Genomic DNA, 22585 nt, shown 5'->3' with positions numbered 1-22585 from the left:
AGTCCAGGCTGGTTTCAGAGGCCAAAAAGTATTAAAATTGTTTAAACGTCATAGGACGCAATACCACAGAGATTTGGATATGACATAAAAGAGGTCCTTATGATGAATATTCCACTTGTAGAGTGTATTGTATATATTTTATACAACAACATATCAAGATCAAAGACATATATAGATATAAAGACATAAAGAAATATCTAATGCAAATTTTTACTTTTGGAAAAAGTGAAAATAATAATGAGTTTATTAAAAAAACTAACTCCCCTGTTTGTTTAACAGAGGTTCTAAATGTGTGAATATACAAAGACAGACTGTGATTCATCTACTGGCTCAACAAAGGGACTCAAAATGACTCGCAGACGTTCCTCAGAGAGCGAACAGTCGCCGGCGCTTTCGAGGAGATTTTATGTGACGTTCAGTTTATTCATCGGGAGGAGAACCTCTCAGCAGTGACATCTGTCCTGTGAGTCCTCTGTGACTCTGGAGGTGTCTAGTGGACTATTATCTCCGTTTTGACCCACATTTCGTAACAGACAGCACACAAAATGAATAATCCTACTTAACCCTCGTATGATGTTCATTTTTGTGTTACTCAGCAGGTGTTGTGGGTCTGTTGGACCCGCTGTAACACAGTTTTTTTTTACTAAAATCCTTGGAAACATGCCAAGGCTTTGTTTTATTGTGATTTCTTTCTTACATTGTGCAGATTCCCTTTTTTAAAACATACATTTTTTTCACAAATACATTCTGAAAAAAATAAAATAAAACAACACAAGTATTATAATGTATTTGGGGTTCATATGACTACTTGAACAGACCTCACTAAGGCCTCAAAGGGCTCTCGGCGCTCAATAAATTACACTGTTATTTGAAGAAAATACCACACCAAGCTCCCTCCTCCCCAGAGACGGACAGCAGCAGCACCGTGCTGGCGATCCTCCATATTGGATCCTTCACAGCCTGGAACAAGCGTTCCCATGTCTTCGGGACTCCCAGCGGATGTTAATGTATTACCAGTGAATCTGCAATCCTGACCTTTGACTCTGAGAAGTTTTCCTCTGAGAGTCGAGCCAAGCCGACGGGTCAGAGCGGGGACAGACTCCCAGCAGGTGAGTTGGATCAGACAGACTTGTAATGTTTTAAATGTCTGACATTCTTTTCATTTTCTCGACATCCAGCGCCGCCGTCTCTTTCTCAAGCTGCCGGACCGACGGTCACGTTGTCCTCGGCGCATCCCCGGCCTTGAATTTCCATCCAGACCTCGTCATGATGGAGACGGAGCAAACGGCTGCGAGTTGTCAAGCGCCGGGCCAAACTTCTGTCCGGACGTGGCTCTCCTCCAGCGCAAGAGGTACAAGAGCTCGGCTACTGTTGCTCGTTAGGATTGCTGCTCAAGCGACAATAATGATCAAAGTTTTGAGTCATTTGAGAGAAGCTTTACCCAGTGATGTAAAAAAAAACAACAACATTGAATGCAGTTTTTTTTTTTACCTTTTCTTTGTGTACTTTGATTCATTCAACTCTGGTAGTTAGAAAATAATCAAAATGAATTGTATCTGTGTGTGGCTACTTAAAAAAAAAATAGATGATGAGATTTATAATGTATTCAAAAGTGTACAACAAATACACAAAACAACTGCTATTTGCTCTCATTAACTCTCTCCAGAAGTAAGCTGGTTCTCACAACAAGAATATAAAACATGTTAACAAGACTTAAAGTGTCCTGCTGACTGGAAATTAACTTGATTTATATGTTTTGTATTAAGAGTTGCTGCCAAATCCAAAAGTAAGAAACGCAGAATGTAGAATTCAGTGTTTTAGGAGCTTGCCCCATACGAGAGACTAACAGTAGCCGTGTTTTATTTCATGTATTTTCATGCGCATTTCCAAGAATGGCATTGAAGAAGTTGTATGGAAATAACAAAACGATATATTTAAGAGAGGTGGTTTTGAAAATGGATGACAGAAGCACCCTTAACAAATGAATTGTGACACAGAGAACATTGACTCACATGACTGATCAGCTGTTTCCGCTGTCTTCACTGATAAGCTAAAGACAACATGAAACATGACTAAAATGACATGAAAGATAACTTTCTCTCCTGAAAACTTCTCAATGTTCACCCCCGGAGTCAAGAGCATGAGTCTGATCACTGAATTGTTTGTGCAATCTGTGTTTATTTGCCTCAAACAGCCAATGCATAGATATCTTAGCGGTAGTAGCTACAGTATGCTAGCTAGCCCCCCGACCTTATGGAAGTACACATTTAATATAAATGATCACCGTCTAACGTCGAGTGACTTTATTAACAGGATTCACTCTTGTATTGTTGCATTAGTTTCCTCGTTCCTCCGTCTTGCACCACTGGAGGGTTTCCAGCTGTTCCAGCTGTTTGAGAAACACACAGTTGATGTCATTTTTGAGTTTCTACAGCGGCGTCTTCCTGGAAAAACTTTAACAGGTTCCAACGTCACGTGGAAGCAGATTCATGTTCATCTATCTTTCAGGTATTTTAATTTGCAAACATTTGGTGGTTTGTCTGGAAAGCAGCTTCCTGTCGTCTCTGTAAGCCTCAGAAATGTGAATGTTACTCAATCTGCTTCACACGCTTCTTATTCATGTTAACGTTTAGCCACAGTGAAGGTTTTATGAGAATAAGATCACTTTGATCACTTTGTGCCTATAAAAGCAGCAGTGAACCTGCAGGAGTCACACCTGATGATGAAGGATCATAAAACCTCATAAAGCTTCTGAAATCAGACGCTGTAACCGTTCAATACTTTAACTTTTGAGTTTAGTTGTTACATCGGTAAGTATGTTGTGTTTATTTAAAGTGTACAATGTGTAATTGTTTTAAGTCTTAAAATAAATGTTAAAATCAAGCTATCAAAAATACATGTTCATTTAGATTTGATAATAAAAGATGGATAATTGTCACCAAATCTGAAAATCGGCCCCGATACTGATCAGAATCAGAATATATTATTATGTTAATGACCCAACACGGCAGTGACAAGTAGACGTTACACAACGTGTTTGTGTTGCAGCGACATGAGTTCACTTTCTTTAAAGGAACTTTTCGTTCTGTTCCTTTAATCTCCAGCTGACTGACTTTTTATTGGACAGTGAAATGTGCTGATGGCTGAACTGAACTGACTGAAACCCTGTAAACGCTTCACGCAGTGAAGAGTCGACCTTTGTTACACAACACAACAACGTTTCCATCATCAATAAAATACTGTTTTCCTTCCAGGGAAAAAGTTGAAACATTGACGGAGCATCAAGCGCTCGCTCAGCAATTTACCTCCACGCATATTAAGAACCTAATAACACACACACACACACACACACACACACACACACACACACACACACACACACAAACACAAACACACACACGTGTGCTGATTATCCATTTACAAACATACACACACACTTGTGCCACACACAAACATACATACTTGTGCCACACACACACACACACACACACACACACACACTTGTGCCACACACACACACACACACTTGTGCCACACACACACACACACATACTTGTGCCACACACACACACTTGTGCCACACACGCACATACACACACACACACACACACACACACACACACACACACACACACACACACACACAGACACACACACAGACACACTTCCTCCATCTCTCCTCTTCCTGTTTCCCGGCAGCGCCCAGAGCATCCGGTGACGCCGCTTCCCGTTTCCACGGAGACGGGATCCGCTACAAAGCCAAGCTGATCGGCGTGGACCCGGTGCCGAGTGGGCGGGGCCAGAAGATGTGCTGGGACGCCATGATGAAGCTGAAGGTATCACACACTCACCCTCTGCCTCCTCTTCATCACGGCTCCTCTTCATCACGCCTCTTCTCCTCTTCATCACGTCTCCTCTTCATGATGTCTCCTCTTCATCATGCCTTCTTTTCATCACGCCTTTTCTCCTCTTCGTCACGTCTACTCATCATCACGTCTCCTCTTCATCACGTCTCCTCTTCATGATGTCTCCTCTTTATCACATCTCCTCTTCATCACGTCTCCTCTTCATCACGCCTTCTTTTCATCACGCCTCTTCTCCTCTTCATCACGTCTCCTCTTCATGATGTCTCCTCTTTATTACGTCTCCTCTTCATCACGCCTCCTCTTCATCACGCCTCTTCTCCTCTTCATCACGTCTACTCATCATCACGCCTCCTCTTCGTCACGTCTCCTCTTCATCACGTCTCCTCTTCATCACGTCTCCTCTCCTCTTCATCACGGCTCCTCTCCTCTTCATCACGGCTCCTCTTCATCACGTCTAATTAAACAATCAATATTCTGAGAGGGCAAACAGGAAGTTCGAAGAAGAAAAAAATCAACAATAGTTGCTTTAATATTGGTGTGAACATGTATTTCCCTTTTGAACGTGTCTGCTCTGACCTGTCACTCTCACCTCATCGCTCTTCTGACTTTGCTCCAGTTTCAAACTGTGTGTGATCGTCTTCGTCCTCCTCTTCGTCAGGGCTGTGAGGCGGCGGCGAGGAGGCAAGGCAAACACAAGCAGAGAGTCTGGCTGAAAGTTTCCTCCAGCGGACTGAAAATGGTGGATGAAAGGACCGGAGTGAGTTCCTCTGCACGTCTGTCCTCATTTAGTGATCAGAGTGATGCTTCATCTTGTGCCAAACCACAACAACTATTGTGGTTTTCCAGCTGAAAACAAACAAAATGCTTTTATCCTTCACTAGTGCTGAATGACATTTACATCCTTCCATATTTTTCCAATTCAATATTAGATTTCCTCCAGCTGGTAAAGCTGAAAGCTGGTACGTCTGACATGGATCAGAGCCATACAGTTGTTTTTCAATACTTTGCTCTCTAGTAATGAGTCTAAAGATATCATATAAAAGATGCCACCTTAGTCAAAAGAAAGCATAAAGTTTGGCATTTTTTCCTTCCAATAATAATCTGTGAAACCTTTGAGAAGTGCTCAGTGACATCAGGAATAAGTGTTGCTCATGTGGGAGTTTTTGTTCCACTTTTCCATTATTTTTGTTCCAATTTCTGTTTCTGGTGTTAATAACAAACATCGCAAACTTTTGCCTGCGCTGAACAATTTCATTTTCTCCCCTTTAGTGTCATGTTTAGATCAATGTTGTTGAACCAAGATCCAGAAAGAAAAGTGCAGCAAGAGAAACAGAAACAGTCTGAAATCAGAAACAAAACAACGTAAATCTGGTGTCATTCTCTGCTTATTAATCATCTTAATTCCTCTTTTCTTTCCTCACAGTAAATGCAGTTTATTTCCCCCCCGTTAGCTCTTTTATAACTGATTGTTGGTGCAGTGGTGCGATGTGTTGTGATACAACTAAAACCTGTTCGTCAGGTTGTACTTCACGACCACGACAGGAGAGGAATCAGCTCGTTGACGATGGACGCGTCCGACCCCAGAGCTCTGGCCTACGTTCACCAACACCAAGACAGCTACAGCCTGTTCTACATCAAGACAGCCAACCTGGTGCCCACACACACACACACACACACGCTCCATGCTATTTCTGTGCTGTAGTTGTTGTGTGCCCCCCTGCAGTGTGTGTTTGAGGTGTTTTTTTTGTGTGTCCATCAGGCAGAACCGGTCCGAGTCGACATCGAGGAGATTTGTCAGTTTGTGGACGAGGAGACGCCTCAAGAGCCCGCAGACGCCCCGACACAAGTCAGAGAAAACCCCTTATGAGTGGCAGAGTTTCTTTGTGTGCAGTGTTTTGTTGTTGTTGTCAACACTGCGTTCAATTGTGTTTACGTGTCTTTTTCCAGACTGATTCCTTACTGCCACTAAGTGACAGCTCAGCCGCTCCAGCTGAGGTAAATGAAGGAATTGATTCCTAAATGTTGAACAACTCCTCAATCTCTTATGGAGGTTCATCACTTAACCCCTCTTTTGTTATTCTCATCATTCTCACATGTGGAAGTGAAGCTTTTTTTGTTTTTAGGGACCAGCTGATGAGGAGGTCTTCAGCACACACACACATTATCCTCCAGGAGCATCAGAGCAGGTACGCTCAATAAAAACACAATCTGACTCATTTTCTGACTCCACCGTGACGCACCAGAGCCAAGAGGGCTTCTCGACACTCTTAAATTTAACAACCAAACCATCGACGTCAGAACAGAAACATTAAACAATTGACATTTCAGACATTGTAATGTTTTCAACTCTAAATATCAAATAGCTCGGAGGTTTGTGGCAGTAAAGGAAGCTCGTGAGGAGTTGAAGCAGCGTCTCTATTTTAGTCTGATTTATATTTTATTCTTAGTATACTGTATATGTTTATGCATAGGCAGTTATCATGTCGCTCTTACAGTGAGGGTCCGCGAATAAACGAGCACATTTAGTTGTATTCTACTGTCATCAAACCCAGCCTGCGTGTCCACAGGCCTCTTTCAGAAACGAGCTGATGGAGGTCTTCTCCATCCCGATGGAGGAGCCGCTGACGCCCAAACAGAGCTCCTGCTCTCCTGAGCCAGGTACGTTTCCAACATGAGGTTTCCTTCCAGAATTAAAGGGAACAAGCGAAGCTTCATTTATATGACGAGTGTCATTTTGTGAGTGTGTACAGCCAGTTGGGGGCAGCAGAGAGTCGGAGTGAAGGAGCGACAAGGAACGTCTCATTCAGGGAAAAATAATCCATTTCCTTCTCATTTTGTCTCCTCTAAGTTTCCTCCATTGGTCAAAGGGCTTACATTTTAGAGATAACAAACATTTGGAAACATTTGCTTGAATTATTGATTAATCTGCCAATTATTTTCAAAATAAATCGATTAATCGTTTCAATTCTAAAGTATATGAAAATGGTAACAAATGTCCATCTCAGTTCCATCTCAAATGCTTAAATGTTTTTTTTTTGTCAGTCAAAAACCCAGATATTTACTTTAACAAGATGTCATACAGAGAAAAGCTGGAAATTTACATATTTCACAAGCTGAAACAGAATTTTTTTTTGCCATTTTTTGGACTGAAAAACTACAATTATTATTAATTTTTTTTCTTGATTGACTGATTGATTAGTCGACTAATTGTTGCAGAACTAGTGAGTAGTTTTAATTTAACAGGAGTGAACGTACACAAACACACAACAGACTGTAACATCCTCCTTGTCGTCACATCACAGGAGTTCATCCAGAGACCAAGAGTTGATCAGTTTGATATCACATCATGCAAATAGATATCATCATAAACATCAGGCTGTTCTGCCATAAAACTACAGGACCATCAGACAAACACTGCACACTTCCTTCCTCCAGATCTCAATGGGGACTCAATGTGTGTGTGCGTGTCATCACACACACACAAAGACACGTGTAATTCATCTCTGCACATCACGTTTCAAAAGGTCAAGACAATATTTCATTTCTTAATCCCTCTTCTTGTCTCAGAGTCTCCGCAGCCGATGCTCTCGGCCTCTCAGATCCTCTCCATGTTCCAGCCAGCAGGCGGCGCTCCGTTCTCCTCTCCCCCGTACTCTCCCACCGCCGTGCCCTGGGCCCAGCAGGGGTTTCTGGGTAATCAGTGGGCCGGTCCAGCTGCAGCGCCCTGGCCCGCAATTCAGAGCGGTACTCCAGCGTGGGCACAGGCCGACCTCGCAGCGCCCCCTGCAGGCCTCGCAGCGCCCCCTGCAGGCCTCAAAGGGCCCCCTGCAGGCCTCACAGCGCCCCCTGCAGGCCTCACAGCACCCCCTGCAGGCCTCGCAGCGCCCCCTGCAGGCCTCGCAGCGCCCTCTGCAGGTCTCGCAGCGCCCCCTGCAGGCCTCGCAGCGCCCCTTGCAGGCCTCTTGCCCCCTGCAGGCCTCTTGCTCCCTGCAGGCCTCACAGCGCCCCCTGCAGGCCTCGCAGCGCCCCCTGCAGGCCTTTTGCCCCCTGCAGGCCTCTTGCCCCCTGCAGGCCTCGCAGCGCCCCCTGTAGGCCTCGCAGCGCCCCCTGCAGGCCTCGCAGCGCCCCCTGCAGGCGGCCAGGTGATGACGGGAGGAGGAAGAGGAGGAGGCACACCTGCTTCACCCACAGCTGTAGGCGGGACCCCCGCCCCCTTTAACTCCTTCCCTCCCCCCGCTGGAGCAGCTGGACCACGGCTGTCAGAATCCTTCACTTTGGACCCTAATTTCCTTTTGTGATGTGAAAGCATGCAAACAACGTAAAATCACATCTTTCTGTTACTATTTCAGAAAACTGTCAGATTAAAACAATCAAACATGTCAGGCAAAGTTACAGTTTAATGTTTCGTGTCTGTTTAAATTGGAAAATGCAATAAAATCTCACACAAATAATTGTTTGTTGATAATTACAATCACAAAGCCATTAGTACTGATCATGTTTCATATCACCAGCTTGTAAATGTTTATCTGGTACTCTTCTTTAATTGGTTTCTCGTCAAATTAAAATGTGTCTTTCAAAAGAAAATGACCAAACGTTGTCTCGTAATGTAGAATAATTTCAGAATAAAATATAGTACTGACAAGGAAACCAACACAAATGATGTCATTCTGTGTAACTTCTTTCTCTAAACCTGTTTTATGTTTTTAAAGTATAAGAGGGAAACGATCAGAAAGACAAATAAAAGCAAATAGCAGCACCTCACATACATGTAGACTTCCCTACGCTGTGGGATGAAAAAACGGACCTTTTAAGAAGAATTGAAACACATTTGTGTGACGCGTGGTGATGTTTCTCTCCGGTCGGTGCTGTGGCGCCTCGTTGCCAACAACACTGAGCTGCATTTCCTCATTTGCAGTAAGTTTAGAGACACCGCAGCAGCAGACTGAATCACTGCTGGACATGGAGCTCTTTATCCATCAATAAACCATCACTGAGGACAAAATATGGTAAGACATTGTTTTTTACTATGTTATTTAGAAAGTAATGGTGCTGTTTGTGTAACACAAACTCCTCCACAGCATCTTTCCCACTGGTAATTTCCTCCTCCATCAACCTGACGACTGTAGAAACACCTTCAACACCTTGTGTTGTTCCACTGGGGTCACATCACTAAATACTCATTAAATCACCTTTAAAACTTTTAACCTGCTCCTGCAAATTCCTGCTGTCATTGACCGGCTGCCGTTGTTTTCAACAGTAATTACATCATTTTCAGGGGAAGTTGGATTTAGAAAGAAATACATGTTCCTGCTGCTGCTGATGAAAGAAAGCTTTATTACACACTGACATCCGTGGTTAATGATTCACTCTGAGCTCAGCGCTGCTTTACTTATCTTATTCCTGAACTACACAGGTTCATCGCGTTTTAAGAGAGAAATTGGAGCGGCTTCACACCGCATTAGTTCTTGTGTTGGTGGGAATCCGGAGCTTTAGCCTTGTTGCCTTTTGCTCTAATGTATTTTACCTGTTGTGGGATTTCTGTGTGTGTTGTGACCGTTAAAAACGTTTCTACGCTGCTGTCTTGGCCGGGCTTCCTTTGGAAAAGAGCTCACTGTATCTCAACGGGACCAACGTGGTTAAATAAAGGTTAAATAAAAGAAACAAAAGACTTTTGAAATACAGAAAAGGTCCCTGTCTTTACGTCGTAAAGGACCCGATGCTGCAGGTGTTTCTCCAAATCAAGGTGAAAGACTGAAGATCAACTCCACTGATACCAGACTACTTATTGTAAATCATTTTGAGTATTACTTAGTATTACCTGAACATATTTAATCAAACTTCTATCTCTGTACCACTTTTCAAAATGCTTTATGACTAACAAGCTGATCATTAGACACATCCTAACATGGAGATCAGCAGAAGACATCAAAAGAGTTAATGGGTATTTAAATATTCAAAACTACCATATGAGGTGTAACTTTAAGTCGTATCTTATGTGACTTTTCTCTTCCAGAAAGTGACAAATTAGGTTTTTTGTGCAGCACACCTGCATGTCTTCAATCTGTGTCGCCATCATTTCAAAAACATCTGTGAAAATGTGTCACACACACACAAATAACACACACACATGCACTGCACTTTTGCAGACGCTTGCTGACTGAAAGTGAACCTGTCCGTGTGTGTGTGTGTGTGTGTGTGTGTGTGTGTGTGTGTGTGTGTGCGTGTGTGTGTGTGTGTGTGTGTGTGTGTGGTGTTTGTGGCGTATAGAGACACAACTTTTGGTCCGTTTCCTTTGCTGCTCGTGTCAAAAGAGACGTCTGCCAGCGAGCAGAGCTTCTGCAGCGTGTCGGGTGTTTCTCTGGAAGCAGAATGCTGAGGTGTGTGTGTGTGTGTGTGTGGTCGTGAGCGCTTCCTGCTCCTCTTTGCACTCTCTGTGTTGCAGCTTCAGGTGTTCAGACAATAGATGGTGTAATTCCTTCACTGTCAACACAACAGAATGAGATATTAATTCATCACAGAGTTTCTTCTCAATTCCATAACTTTTCCCTCTTTGTTGATTGAATCTTTGAGTCAGAGAGCCGTTGCTCTATTTAACCTTTTGGAAACCGGGCGCGAAAATCCTCCCGTGTCCATTTTAAGTCCCAGCATGCCCCATTCAGACAATCTTTTGGCATAAATTACGTAATTTTTCCATTTTTAAAGCAAACAACAGTTGTTTTTTGACTGAAACTCCTTCCTAACAGAACAAGACTTTGTTTTATTGTGATTTTTGTTGCATATTCTGATTCTTTAGGTCATAATCTTTCTAAAAAGGTGTCTTGTTGACGCCCTAGAAGGCATTTTTAATGGGAATCTGGCTCATATCATGCTGGATGTTCATAGTTACCATCAAAATATCTTTTAAAAGTGATTTCTTTTGCAGATATACATTTTTTCCCAAGACTTTGCTGAACAAATACACACAATAAACATAAGTCTTGGAATGAATTTGGGGTTCTTTCAACTCAAACAAGGAGGTCTGGTTTTCAACGGGTTGAACTAATTTCTGACTCTGCCGACCAAAGTTAATCTCGACTAATGATGTTATTCTCGTCTCCGAGCACTTTGTTCAAATGCGCTCCTTTTATATCAGGTCATTTATGTTGGTGAGAATGACAACATTCAAACCGCAAATTATGCCTAAAAATGAGAACTTCACTTCTTAAAAGATGACTAAGACTTTTCTGTGGTGAGTTTTTCTCTCGACAGTGCAACAGCACTGCAAACTGTTCACGACCTCAATAATAAGCACAAAGTTACATTAATATTTCACTGAAGGTACGATCAGAGAATTATTATCTTCGTAAAGATTGAATTCAAAGTCTTTTTGGAGTGCATTCGATTTTACAAGTGAACTAAAGTTGTCACTGAGTGTAAAAAATCCTCACAAACTTACACAGAGTTCAACTTAGTTCGTTGTGAGCACGAGGAACCAAACAGGAAATGACATCTGATGAGAGAAAAGCGTCTGACAGTAGATGCAGAATGCAGAGAGTTCATGAACCAAAGACAAAGACAATGTCACGAAGATAGTATGACAATAAAGTTTACTTCTAAACTTACTTACTGCCTTTCAAAAGTAATCAGGTGCTTCACAGGTGCACAGAACATATTCTATCATATAATATAAAGAAATATATCCGTGAATGGTCAAACATAAACAAAAGGAAAAACGTAAAATCATTGCAGTAATAAATACATATCTAACCTGGCAGGATAGATATGCAATTCCCTCCTATAAAGATGCTTACATCAAAGTCATGTGACTGTTTTTATGAGCCTTCATTTTTGCATGTAATTATACAAAATACAAAGGATGCAAAAGAGAAAACCTTCAGACCCCCACATGCAAAGAAAAACACCTATTGGTTACTTTGGCTCACGTCTATTGGATGAAAAGTTTCAATAAAAGAAACATAAATATAGTTGTGTACGTATAGTGATAGTTCATATTGATCACAGTAGTTATTGTTGCTTCTTGAGCTGTCAATATCTTTCTGTTCAGACTGTGTTGTCTTCTAAAGAGTCGGAGACCGAAACAACCAGGAAACTGTGTTGTTGTGCGGTGTGTTCTTACTTGTGTTTGCAAAGTGTGTGTGTGTGTGTGTGTGTGTGTGTGTGTGTGTGTGTGTGTGTGTGTGTGTGTGTGTATACATGTGTGTGTTTGCCTGTGAGCGTGTGAGGAGCATGCCCGTGCTGCTAACTTCCTGCTTCAGAAAACGGAGCAGCTGCAGTTGACTTTGTGCATCTGTGTTGTCGTCAGGAGGAGAGCGTTGACGTGAAGGCGCTGAGGGCCCGGTTCACCAGCAAGGCCGGCGCCTCGGACACCGGCAGCCGAGACAGCGGCTCCCCAAAATCTCCAAGACCCGGATTCGGCAGACTGATACTGCCCCCGACAGAGAACGGCCAAGCTCACCAGAGCCTGAGTCCTATGCTTCTTCCTCCTCTTCCTCCTCCTCCTGCTCCGCCGCCGCCGCCGACAACCAGTCCAGGCCTCGTCAGGTCCTCGAGAGCAGAACCGATGGCGGCCTCCATCCCCTCCAGACCCGCTTCCCTCCCTCGACCGCCTCACCCCAATCCTGGACCCAGAGCGTCCGTGCAGCCAGCGGACCCCGGTCAGGTCAAGCGAAAGGGGGTGATGCTGCAGAACATGATGCTGAGGCACCAGATGCCTCCCGGCACCAAACCGGCTCCGTCTCCAGCTCAGTACCCGGCGCCGGCTCACGCCTCCACGCGTCTACCGCTCCGCCAGCCGCCCCGCCAGAGGAGCGCAGGGGAAGTGACTCCGCTGAGGAGGCCCCTGCCCCCTGAAGGGCCCGTGCCCTTGAAGCCCAAACGGCCTCTCAACGTCACACTGGAGCCCTTCCTGAGGGCCCACCGAGGACCGGCCCTTCCCGCTCCCAGAAAGAGTGACGGTGAGTCTCCCCTCGGGGCTTGTTCGCTCACAGAGTTATAATTATTATGGACGATGTGACATTTCCGGTGTGCACCGGTGTGCTTTTATTTTTTCTATATCTAAGAACATGAATATTGAAGCACACACTTTTTGATATTATTGCACATATGATGCCGCTTCTGTCGCCCCGCTCTGAAACGCGTTGGCAGCCATGTTACCCTTCTGAATGCCTTTAAATAAACACTGAGTCATATTATTTTGGTTCCAACCAAGCAAAACAAGTTCTTGAGAGAAAATTTGAATTATTTAGCCGTGTTTTTCTTTTCTCCAAGCGGGTTCCCCGGCCTCAAAAGCCAGACAGACGTCTTCACCGGCAGTCGTCAGTCCTCCAAAACCGCCACAACGAGCCAACAAACCCAGAGGGCTGCAGCACCAAATTGCCTCCATGTGAGTGTTTAACTTGTTCACGCGATGCTGCAGGGCTGTACATGCAGACAAAACATGATCTTTATCATTTAATTTAATGTCATTTCCCGCCATATTTAAGTACACAGTAAGACGTGATAAAATCTCTAAGAATGACACAATAAAATCCCAAAGTTGTCATATCAGAGAGTCTAATTTAGAGCACATTGTTTTTAACTTTTGCAGCGTGCAGATGTGCAGAAGGTCTAAGAAACATGTGTGTTGATTAAGATCCTTTATTGCAGGGACATTGAAGAGAACCAGGACTTCTATGATGACATTGCAACCGTTGAGAAGACCGGTAACAGTTATATCTTGTTTATTGGGGCACAGCTCATTGTTTTTTGTTTCATCTTCTTCAGGAATTAAGTAAATGGGGTTTTACTGATAACAACTTGTATTAAGAAAATGTGCCACTTTCAAATGGAAGACGTGCCTTTAATGTCTTTATATTGTGTGACTTCACAGAGTCCTGGAGCGACAACAGTTCACACTGCATAGACGAGGTAAGCACAAAAAACTGAAACAGAACTTTTTACTTATTGTGTAAAGTTTAATAGAAAATTCCAGTTCACACTTGCATTGCTGCAATATTTCTGTATATCGTTGAAATGACCATAACGACATTTATTGTCAGCGTTGTAGACACTGATGTTCTTTCAATGGAGGGTCCCTTTATTCTAACTACTTTAGAGGTGCAAATAAAGCTTTGTCTGTTGCAGGACGATGACGTGTATGAGTTTATTGATGAGTAAGTATAAACTTTCTACCTTTACCATTAACCCATTAACCCATCGCTCCACTGGCTAAAAGTAGAAGTTGGCTGCAGCTGCTGACATGAAGCAAGACAGTGTTTCTTTTAACGGCTTCTGTTATTTTTGCACTTAGCGAAGCAGCAACTTTTGCAACAACCACGATACTGCAACCACCGTTATCTAAAAAGGCTTTCTTTCGCAAGTAGGGTTTTTTTGTATTAGAGACTTCAAATCATCCTAAATAACATGCATATTTACGCATGAAGATTTAAAGTCACAAAGAAATTGCATTTTGATGTAGTGCAGGATGTTTGGGAAGCCGCATCAGATCTGCCACAAGTGTGCCAGATATTTATTTTTATCGTATTGCGTTGTTTTCTGTGATTCAACGTATTTCCTGTTCAAGGAAACTTTTTTTTTTACAAACAGATGAAGTGAAGTTTGTGAGATAGTGCAGTTGTTAAAAAGTGCTTAGGCCTAAAACATGTTTATTTGGTTTTGTTTTGTTTCCAGAGACTTAAACTAATGGGATTACTATGAGAGAAATCTAGGAAAATCTAAATGTGAATGCATTATTTGGCCTGTGTGTCAGTCTCTCAGTTATTACTCATTTGCATTGATCCTTTGCAGGGATCAGGTGGATGTACACCGGTTAAATGCTGAGAAGCAAAGCAAAGAAGAAGCAAAGAGTCAACAGGCGCAGGAGAGAAAAAATCTGACGGAACGTCTGAAAAAAGAAAACGAATTGAAGAAGAACTTTCAGGTACTTACGACATGTGTCCTGCAGGAAACACTCCAGTCCAACTTCAGTAGATCAAACTTTTACAATGTGATGAAAATGCACCACCTGTGGGCCAAGCGCAGCCTTTTCTGTGTCCACCTGCAGCTGCAAGGGGAGGTGGAGGTGCTTCATACCGCCAGAGTCCGGCATGACTGGCATGGAGGAGGAAAACTGGACCTCAGCGTACGACAAGGAGAGAGCGTGGAGATCCTCCGAGTTAAGAACAACCCGGGAGGCAAATGGTTGGCTCGCTCTTTGAACGGAAACTGTGAGTTCACTTGAGTGTGACAATTTGGCATTTCACGATTTTATAGTAGATTGTTTTGTGGATATGCCTTGGCCTTGTAGTACTTTCTTTTCTTTACTTTGTCTGTATATATATATATATATATATATATATATATATATATATATATATATATATATATATATATATATATATATATATATATATATATATATACTTCCACACTGATTGATGGGACACTGATAACTATGGAAGCCCATTTCCGCACAAAAAAAGGAAAAGTCACAATTTTGACTTTTCCTTTTTTTTCATCATAATTATGACAACAACAATAAAGTCATAATTATGACCAAAAAAAAAGAAAAAGCCATAATTATGACAAAAGGGAAGTCATAATTATGACTTTTGTTTTTTTGTCATGCTTATGACATTTTTGCGGGGTTTTTTGGAGCGAAAATGGGCTTCCATAGACAACACATGTTGATCCCAATGTGTTGTTAAAGAAAAAATAACTATTCTGCCATTTTATCTGAATATTTAGCCAACAGTGATGCATCATGGTTCTAGTGGATCAAAACAGAGTGTCGATATATGAAACACGAACATTACGTTCAGTCTTTTTTTCCTCGAGGCGCCCAGCGATGATATTGATTATCACGTTTTTGCTGTAGAAGGTTGACTGATGACTGAAACACTGAATCGATGTCATGAAGACGAATGACATTCTTCTGATGTTGCGTTGCAGATGGATTCATCAGTAACACATGTGTGGATATTGACTATGAAGAAGTGAAGCGCAAATTGCTTCAGTCCAGAAAAATAGCCACGTCACAGTTGCCTCCACCACCACCCGACCCCCCGCTGATGTTAAACGTGAAGTCCCAAAGCAGCGACAGGTGCAGCAGATCACCTTCATCCTATTTCAATTGTGATATTTTGAGATAAATCTAAAGAAATTGTTTCCCGAGCAGTGCGTAATCCACCTACCGGTAATTGTTTGGCGGCAATGTTTTCTCAGTTTCACCCACGTCTGTTCCAGCTAACGTTGTATGTTTCCTCTAATCCGCAGCATGCTTCAAGATGATGGTAAGTGACAACACACCACACATAAACACTACTGATAAAGATTAATGCCATGGGTGAATCCCAAAGTGTTTATTTCACTTGTCATTGCTCAACAGAAACAATATGTATAAAGACCAACTTTCCATGAAATAAGAAAAAAACATTTTTTAGTTTTAATGCACTTTATATCTGCTCTCAGATGATGACTATGATGACGTTGAACCAATACCTGAGGATTTCCCCCCACCACCGCCGGACATCAGGTATCTGTTCAGTTGACAGCTCAGTGCAGCATCTGAGGAATGTAAAGCTTTATTTATTTGGATCTGAACTGCTTGAGGTATTGTTCAAAACCGAAAGAAACCAAGAACATGTCTACGTCTTATTTATGTAATAATCTGCGGGAGGAAATGAGAAAATGTGTTGTTGATGAATGTATTCATGAACTTCCTGATTAACTGTTGATCATCTTTTTACAGCATAGATCCCAAAGTGGAGAAGGAGTTAAAAAAGAAATTTAAGGTAAAAACTTTCACAATTCCACACAAACAATGTGCTTTTATTGGTAGATAAAACAGCATGTCATCAGCATACCAATGAAATGAAACAGGTTATTAATTGCTCCTGAATGATATGTCCATTAATATAGAAAGTATATACATATATATGTATATTTCCACATTTTGCATAACATTAATATGTTAAAAAATTCCCCGTTAAGACGAATACTTATGTGTCCCTGTAACTGGTGTTTGGCAGTATGAGGGGCCCCTCAGGGTGCTGCACACCATGATGGTGGATCCCAATAGTGTCATAAAGAAGCCAGGAGGGAAGGATCTGCACGTGACTCCAGGAGAAGTTGTGGACATCATCCAGCTCACCAACAGCAAGAAAGCTCTGTGTTGCAACCAGTTTGGAAAATGTATGTAAATACTTCACATCCTTCTTTTTTTTAGGAGACAGGCTTTCTCTTTGACTGTACGGTGAATTTACGATGCAGCAGATGATACATTAGTTTGTCAATGACGACTTTATATTCAAACTCAAATGTGCTTATCGAGCACCATATCATACAGAAGCAGGTGAGAGTGCTGGAGTCAAAAACTAAAACAAAGATATAAATAAAACAGCAAAAATATGCAAATGCAAACTTTGACCTGCTGGAGAAACGCATGGATCACCAACTTAGTAACAACTGTGTTTTAGTTCAATCCGACTGTTTTAAACAATTATATTGTTCTCACCTCTCACAGATGGTTATGTGTCCAGATCTCTTCTTCTTACAATGTAAGTGAGTCTTCATCAGTTTATTATGCAGCTATGCTGCCATTAACATAACTTTAACTTAGTCTTTATATGAGTAACTAATGACGTAGTAGTAGTAGTAGTAGTAGTAGTCGTAGTAGTAGTAGTAGTAGTAGTAGTAGTAGTAGTAGTAGTAGTAGTAGTAGAAGTCTTTCCATTTAATCTGCAATTGATATAAATGCATTTTGTTATCATCCACGATTGTAGTAAACAAAGTTGTAAACTCAATTTCGACTCAAGTCAGTTAACAAGTTTTATTTCCATAAAACGTCAATAGAAATAATTTGTATCCACCAGTTTAACATCAGTCTTTCTTTGCAGGGAAGGAGACATTTACGATGATGTTGACTATCCGGACGGTGAGTTATCTGTTGATCTTCATGTTCTGGAATGACTGCCACGTAAACAGCGTTACAGTCATTTCATAATAAAATCTAAATTATTCACTTTTTTCTTTTTCTGTTTTCTTTCAGACGTCTACGACAATGACTAATCACACAACGTAAAAAAGAAGAAAGAGATACACAACTGAAACTGAAAGCTATAAACAACAATATAATCATCCACCTGGATGCACACCTATACTTGATTCATTCAAACTGGACTCAAAGCCGGCAGGTTTCCCATTGCAAATGAGCTGAACCGAAACGTCTGGCTCACAAACAAACCAGCTAAAATACAACTATATGAAACTATGGGATAAAAACAGAAACTAGAGTGAGGAGAGAGAGACTCACACATTTAAACTCTTCGCTGAGATTACCAAACTTTTCCCCATCACACTGTTTGTCAAACTGCTTGTATAGAAAATGAACACACTATAACTGTAGCTTTGTGTATTGCTCGAACTCTGAGATAATTTAAAATAAATGTTACAGGTAACAGTGTCCTTTTTTATTTTATTTTGTTCTGTCATTTTGGAAGAAGAAAAAACACTTAACCCCTGGTTGTAATGTGAAATGTTCACAATGTGTAGACTCTACAGATTTTTAACATTACACATGAAAATAATGGAGCTGAATGGGAATTAATTGAAGTAAATGACCTACTTTTACTTTTTGAGCTATGCTTAACATACTTACTATGTTATGCTATTTAGACTTTATACTCCACTACATTTTGAGGGGCAACTGTACGTTTAAACTTTCCTTTTTAATCCACTACATTCATTTTATAACTTCCATTATTTAGTCGCATATTTAGACTGTTAGCACATAATATAAATCAACAAATAAAGTATTATATAGTATCATAGATTAAGCTACCCAGCGGTATATAAAGTAATTAAAATGAGCTCTGACTTTACCTGCTCCAACATTAAAGTGATGAACACATTAAAACATCCCTAATTATAATCCAATGATGTAACGTTATCATTCTAAAATAAGACATTTTGCATATTTAAGTAATTATATTTTTGATATTTTCTTAAGAATATTTGATTGCTAAATCAGGCTTTTAATTACAGTATTGCTAAATTCAAAACCGTATATGTGGTCACAACAAGAAGAAAACGATTTTTACTTGTGCTTAATATTGAAAGTAAAATACAAAGGTTACTGCACGTTGTTAATGTTTCATAATCTAGAATATCATAAGAGGATTTATCCTCCTTTTTGGTCAAACTGAGGCGCCAGCAATGCGCCATCGCATGAAGAAAAAGAAAAAAAAAAGACGACGAAGAAGTTCGATTGACTCGTTGATCGACTACTTCAGTCTGGTTGGTGTACTTCCGGTCTCAAAGTCCAGCTGGTAAGAGATGAAGATGCCAGAGGAGATGTAACATCAGTGTTTATTGTTTTGTTTGACGTCGTGAGTGTTTGAGGAGCAGACGGACATGCAGCCGTCTGTGGAGTCTCTGGTCCGCCTGCTGGAGTCATACAGAGGAAGAGATAAAGTTGTAAGTACTCGTATAGTTTAATATTTAAATGGCCAGGTGTTAATATGGGATAGTTTATTAGTTTATACTAGCTTTGATTTTATTGTCCATATTTTCCAGCTGATAGGGAAGCCTCCACCCAGGTTTACCTCCACTAAGGTTTGACACGCGAACAGACTGAGAGAGTAAAAGTAGTAACTCCACTGTGTGAAAATACTGTTACAAGTCAAAGTCCTGCATTAAAAATGTGTGCTAAAGAAAAGTGCAAAAGTATTGGCACCAAAAGCCCATTTCTGAATAATATATATTATTATTGATTACAATGATTAATGTTGTAGCTGGAAAAGCTGCAGCTAACTTTACTGCTTGGTATCTTATATGTGATATTAGTCTATTGGGTGATTTATATGTTGTAATGTTAATTTCACATACATGTAGGGAAGTAAAAAGTACAATAATTGCTTCCAAAATGTGGCTGAGTAGAAGAACAAAGTAGCATAAAATGAAAAATACTCAAGTAAAGTACAAGTACCCCAAAACTGTACTTGAATACAGTACTTGAGTGAATTAATTACAATCCATCACTGGGTATTAGTTACACCTTTATGAACCCTGAAGACAAGTTGTCCGAGAGCACAGAAATATGCTTTTTTCAGTAATTTTTAATTTGTGTATTATTCTTTTTTCTGTGATATTAATATTATCCCAATGGGAAAATTCTGTATTCACAGCAGCACAAGGACAAACATAATTACAGATAGAGGAAGTAAAAAAGTATTAATAGGATGTATACAACATGGAAATTAGAATGAAAATAGAAATATAAACTAGCAATTAAAAAGCACTTAAAGAGTCAGATTAATATCAGCAGCAAGTCTAGTAAACAACAGACTAATGTATAATGAGATAAATTAATGGCACTTGGCATTTGTTAGTATTCATAAACAACTACACTTGAACTATAATATGTTATAGTATGAGAGACAAAAGTAAAGTCTTCTTGAAAGTCGTTGAATCCTACCCGCTGCTTTCCCTCCTCCGCTTGTCTCCTCAGATCCGGACGGTGTGTTATGGCTCCCAGCTGGTCGGAGGAGTTCTTTCCCGGAAGGTAGAAACCGATGTTTCATCTCACCGGCTCGGGAAACGTCTGCTGCTGTTTTCTGCTCAGCTCAGCCACTGCAGGACGGTGCTGAGGCTGTTCGATGATCTGGCCATGCTGGCTTACTCCCACAGCTACGGACTTGGAGGCGGGGTCAGCCACACACAACAACAACAACAACAACACTCTGCTCTGTTCTTCCTAATTCATTCAATCAGAAAGGGAGGGATGGATTCACTCCTGTTGCTCTCTAAATGGTTTATTTCATGATCATAAATCTGTCCATATTCTGCCTATTGGAACACCTCTTTAGCTCTTCAATCTTTGTTTAAAATATCAGATATTAATTTATGAAGGGAATATTTTGACTATCCAGTTTTTAAACAAATCATTCTCAGTGAAAATAATTCTGATCTCTGGAAACGAAAAGCGACAGAGTAAATTTGCCGCATGAATGCAAATATGTCACTGTATCTTTCAAAGGAGGAGGACGCGGGCGTGCGCTTGGTATCGCTGCTGACCAACGTGGCCGACCAGCTGTACTACCCCTGTGAGCACATTGCGTGGGCCGCTGATGCTGAGCTCATCAAAGTGAAGTCTGACAAGTGGTGGCTGCTCAGCACGGTGCTGTGGGGAACCTCGCTGCTGCTGGGAATACTCAGGTCTGAGTCCACCTGTTCACAAACATCCAATGAAATCTGACTGGAAACACTGACGATAATGCAGCACTGAAATGTCAAATGTCCCTATTCATACATAATTATGAGGATGTAATAAGGATATGCAACGCTGGTTTTATCAAGTGTTTCCTGTGTAGAAAAATACCAATGTACCTTATTCCTCTGCATCACAGACCTCCACACAGACTTACAGTTGCACTGACATGCATCTTCTGAGTGATGAAAATGGGCACTAAAGTTTATTTTTAGTCGATCCCACAAACACCATCCTGCTGTGAATATTTACTACTAGAGCACTAAATATTCATGGCTGAGATTTAACTTATTTCTTCCCTATATTTGTAACAGAATAGTTTGTAAGATTGAGCAGTACTTTGTCACTTGCTTTTCAGTCTGAGTTGAATCTTTTGCTCTTTAGATCACTCCGAGTGTTGCTGCTCCTGAAGAAGAAGCTGAAGAGATATGAGAGCGATGGAGGTGGCAACAGGTGTTGTATCTACAGTTTTCTACCAAGACGTGCACTCTTTTTTGCAGTAAATGCAGAGAGGAAGTCTCACAGTGTCAGACAATTTTCTCTGTAATAGAAAAATGTCCCGATGAACCTGTTTTTTTTCTTCTGCAGCCGCTCTCAGCTCCACAGACAGATGCAAAGGGAGGTACTCTCCATCCTCAGCAGCATGGCCGACCTCAGTAATGCCGTTCATTGGATGCCGCCCGGCTTCCTGTGGGCTGGACGATTCCCCAACTGGCTGGTGGGGCTGATGGGCACCATCTCGTCACTGATTGGTTTGATCCAGATGAACGCCGGAGACAGTGACGAGACAGACGGTCCATAGTCTTTACCTCTCGTGAGGAATAGATCAGGTGCTTTAATGTGATAAGACTCCAGTCAGACTGTCTGTAGAGATATATTAACATAATCATCTGGACCTATAACTGGATGATAAGTGAATAATCAAAGTAGACTTGTAGCCAATCATCCAATTGCTTAATCGAATGCGACTGAAAGCCTTCAATTCCATTCAAATGAAATGTGTGTGTGTGTGTGTGTGTGTGTGTGTGTGTGTGTGTGTGTGTGTGTGTGTGTGTGTGTGTGTGTGTGTGTGTGTGTGTATGTATATATGTATGTGTGTATATATATATATATATATATATATATATATATATATATATATATATATATATATATATATATATATATATATATATATATATATTACTCAGCAGTTGGAGGCAATACTTTCTTAGCTCTTATTTCTCAACCAACTGCTGCTGTATTACAATCACACAAAATTTAAATATATTTTGAATTTATATTGCCATTATATACAGATAAAAGTATCTACACTGCATTTAAATACAATAGAGATGTTTCAGAAAATAGTATACAGATCCTATATGACTTTGTGAATCAACTTTGTATTGCTGCCTTATTTTTAATCTTTCATTTTTTTCATGTACAGTTAATACAAATGTGATAAAATGTGATTTTCATTCAAGTAAAAATT

At 41.0% G+C, this 22585-nt stretch overlaps 2 protein-coding genes across 2 annotated transcripts; both read left to right on the top strand.

Annotated features, from left to right (window-relative positions):
- The first annotated feature begins 1269 nt into the window (after positions 1-1269).
- si:ch73-40i7.2 (FYN-binding protein 1) lies at positions 1270-18238 on the top strand. The gene is made up of 24 exons (XM_068590146.1): positions 1270-1351; positions 3700-3836; positions 4525-4623; positions 5386-5517; positions 5626-5712; positions 5814-5861; positions 5990-6097; positions 6434-6524; positions 7434-8059; positions 12169-12820; positions 13134-13248; positions 13512-13567; positions 13735-13772; positions 13989-14017; positions 14652-14784; positions 14908-15070; positions 15795-15945; positions 16119-16135; positions 16314-16377; positions 16594-16636; positions 16874-17036; positions 17368-17401; positions 17741-17778; positions 17893-18238. Exons 1-24 carry the CDS (start codon positions 1270-1272, stop codon positions 17910-17912), a joined length of 3126 nt encoding a protein of 1041 aa, XP_068446247.1. The 3' UTR covers positions 17913-18238.
- A 932-nt stretch (positions 18239-19170) lies between these two features.
- On the top strand, positions 19171-22165 carry pex11g (peroxisomal biogenesis factor 11 gamma). Its single transcript, XM_068589963.1, has 5 exons — positions 19171-19319; positions 20353-20550; positions 20881-21059; positions 21496-21564; positions 21700-22165. The coding sequence occupies exons 1-5, from the start codon at positions 19257-19259 to the stop codon at positions 21911-21913; spliced, it is 723 nt and encodes a 240-aa protein (XP_068446064.1). The 5' UTR covers positions 19171-19256; the 3' UTR covers positions 21914-22165.
- The last annotated feature ends 420 nt before the right edge of the window (positions 22166-22585 follow it).

This window comes from Clinocottus analis, unplaced genomic scaffold (assembly GCF_023055335.1).
Source record: "Clinocottus analis isolate CAN_PGR_092001 unplaced genomic scaffold, fCliAna1.0.p SCAF_23, whole genome shotgun sequence".
In the NCBI taxonomy this organism is placed as follows: domain Eukaryota; kingdom Metazoa; phylum Chordata; class Actinopteri; order Perciformes; family Cottidae; genus Clinocottus; species Clinocottus analis.
Note: the sequence above shows the minus strand (reverse complement) of the source record. Positions and strands in the feature narration are given on the sequence as shown.

Excerpts from the sequence above, each read along its gene's own strand:
- si:ch73-40i7.2 (XM_068590146.1), top strand. The coding sequence starts at position 1,270 with ATGGAGACGGAGCAAACGGCTGCGAGTTGTCAAGCGCCGGGCCAAACT. Across the intron at positions 12,821-13,133 it reads CGCTCCCAGAAAGAGTGACG|CGGGTTCCCCGGCCTCAAAA; the intron begins GTGAGTCTCCCC and ends CTTTTCTCCAAG. Across the intron at positions 14,018-14,651 it reads GTGTATGAGTTTATTGATGA|GGATCAGGTGGATGTACACC; the intron begins GTAAGTATAAAC and ends GATCCTTTGCAG.
- pex11g (XM_068589963.1), top strand. The coding sequence starts at position 19,257 with ATGCAGCCGTCTGTGGAGTCTCTGGTCCGCCTGCTGGAGTCATACAGA. Across the intron at positions 19,320-20,352 it reads ACAGAGGAAGAGATAAAGTT|ATCCGGACGGTGTGTTATGG; the intron begins GTAAGTACTCGT and ends TTGTCTCCTCAG. Across the intron at positions 20,551-20,880 it reads GCTACGGACTTGGAGGCGGG|GAGGAGGACGCGGGCGTGCG; the intron begins GTCAGCCACACA and ends TATCTTTCAAAG.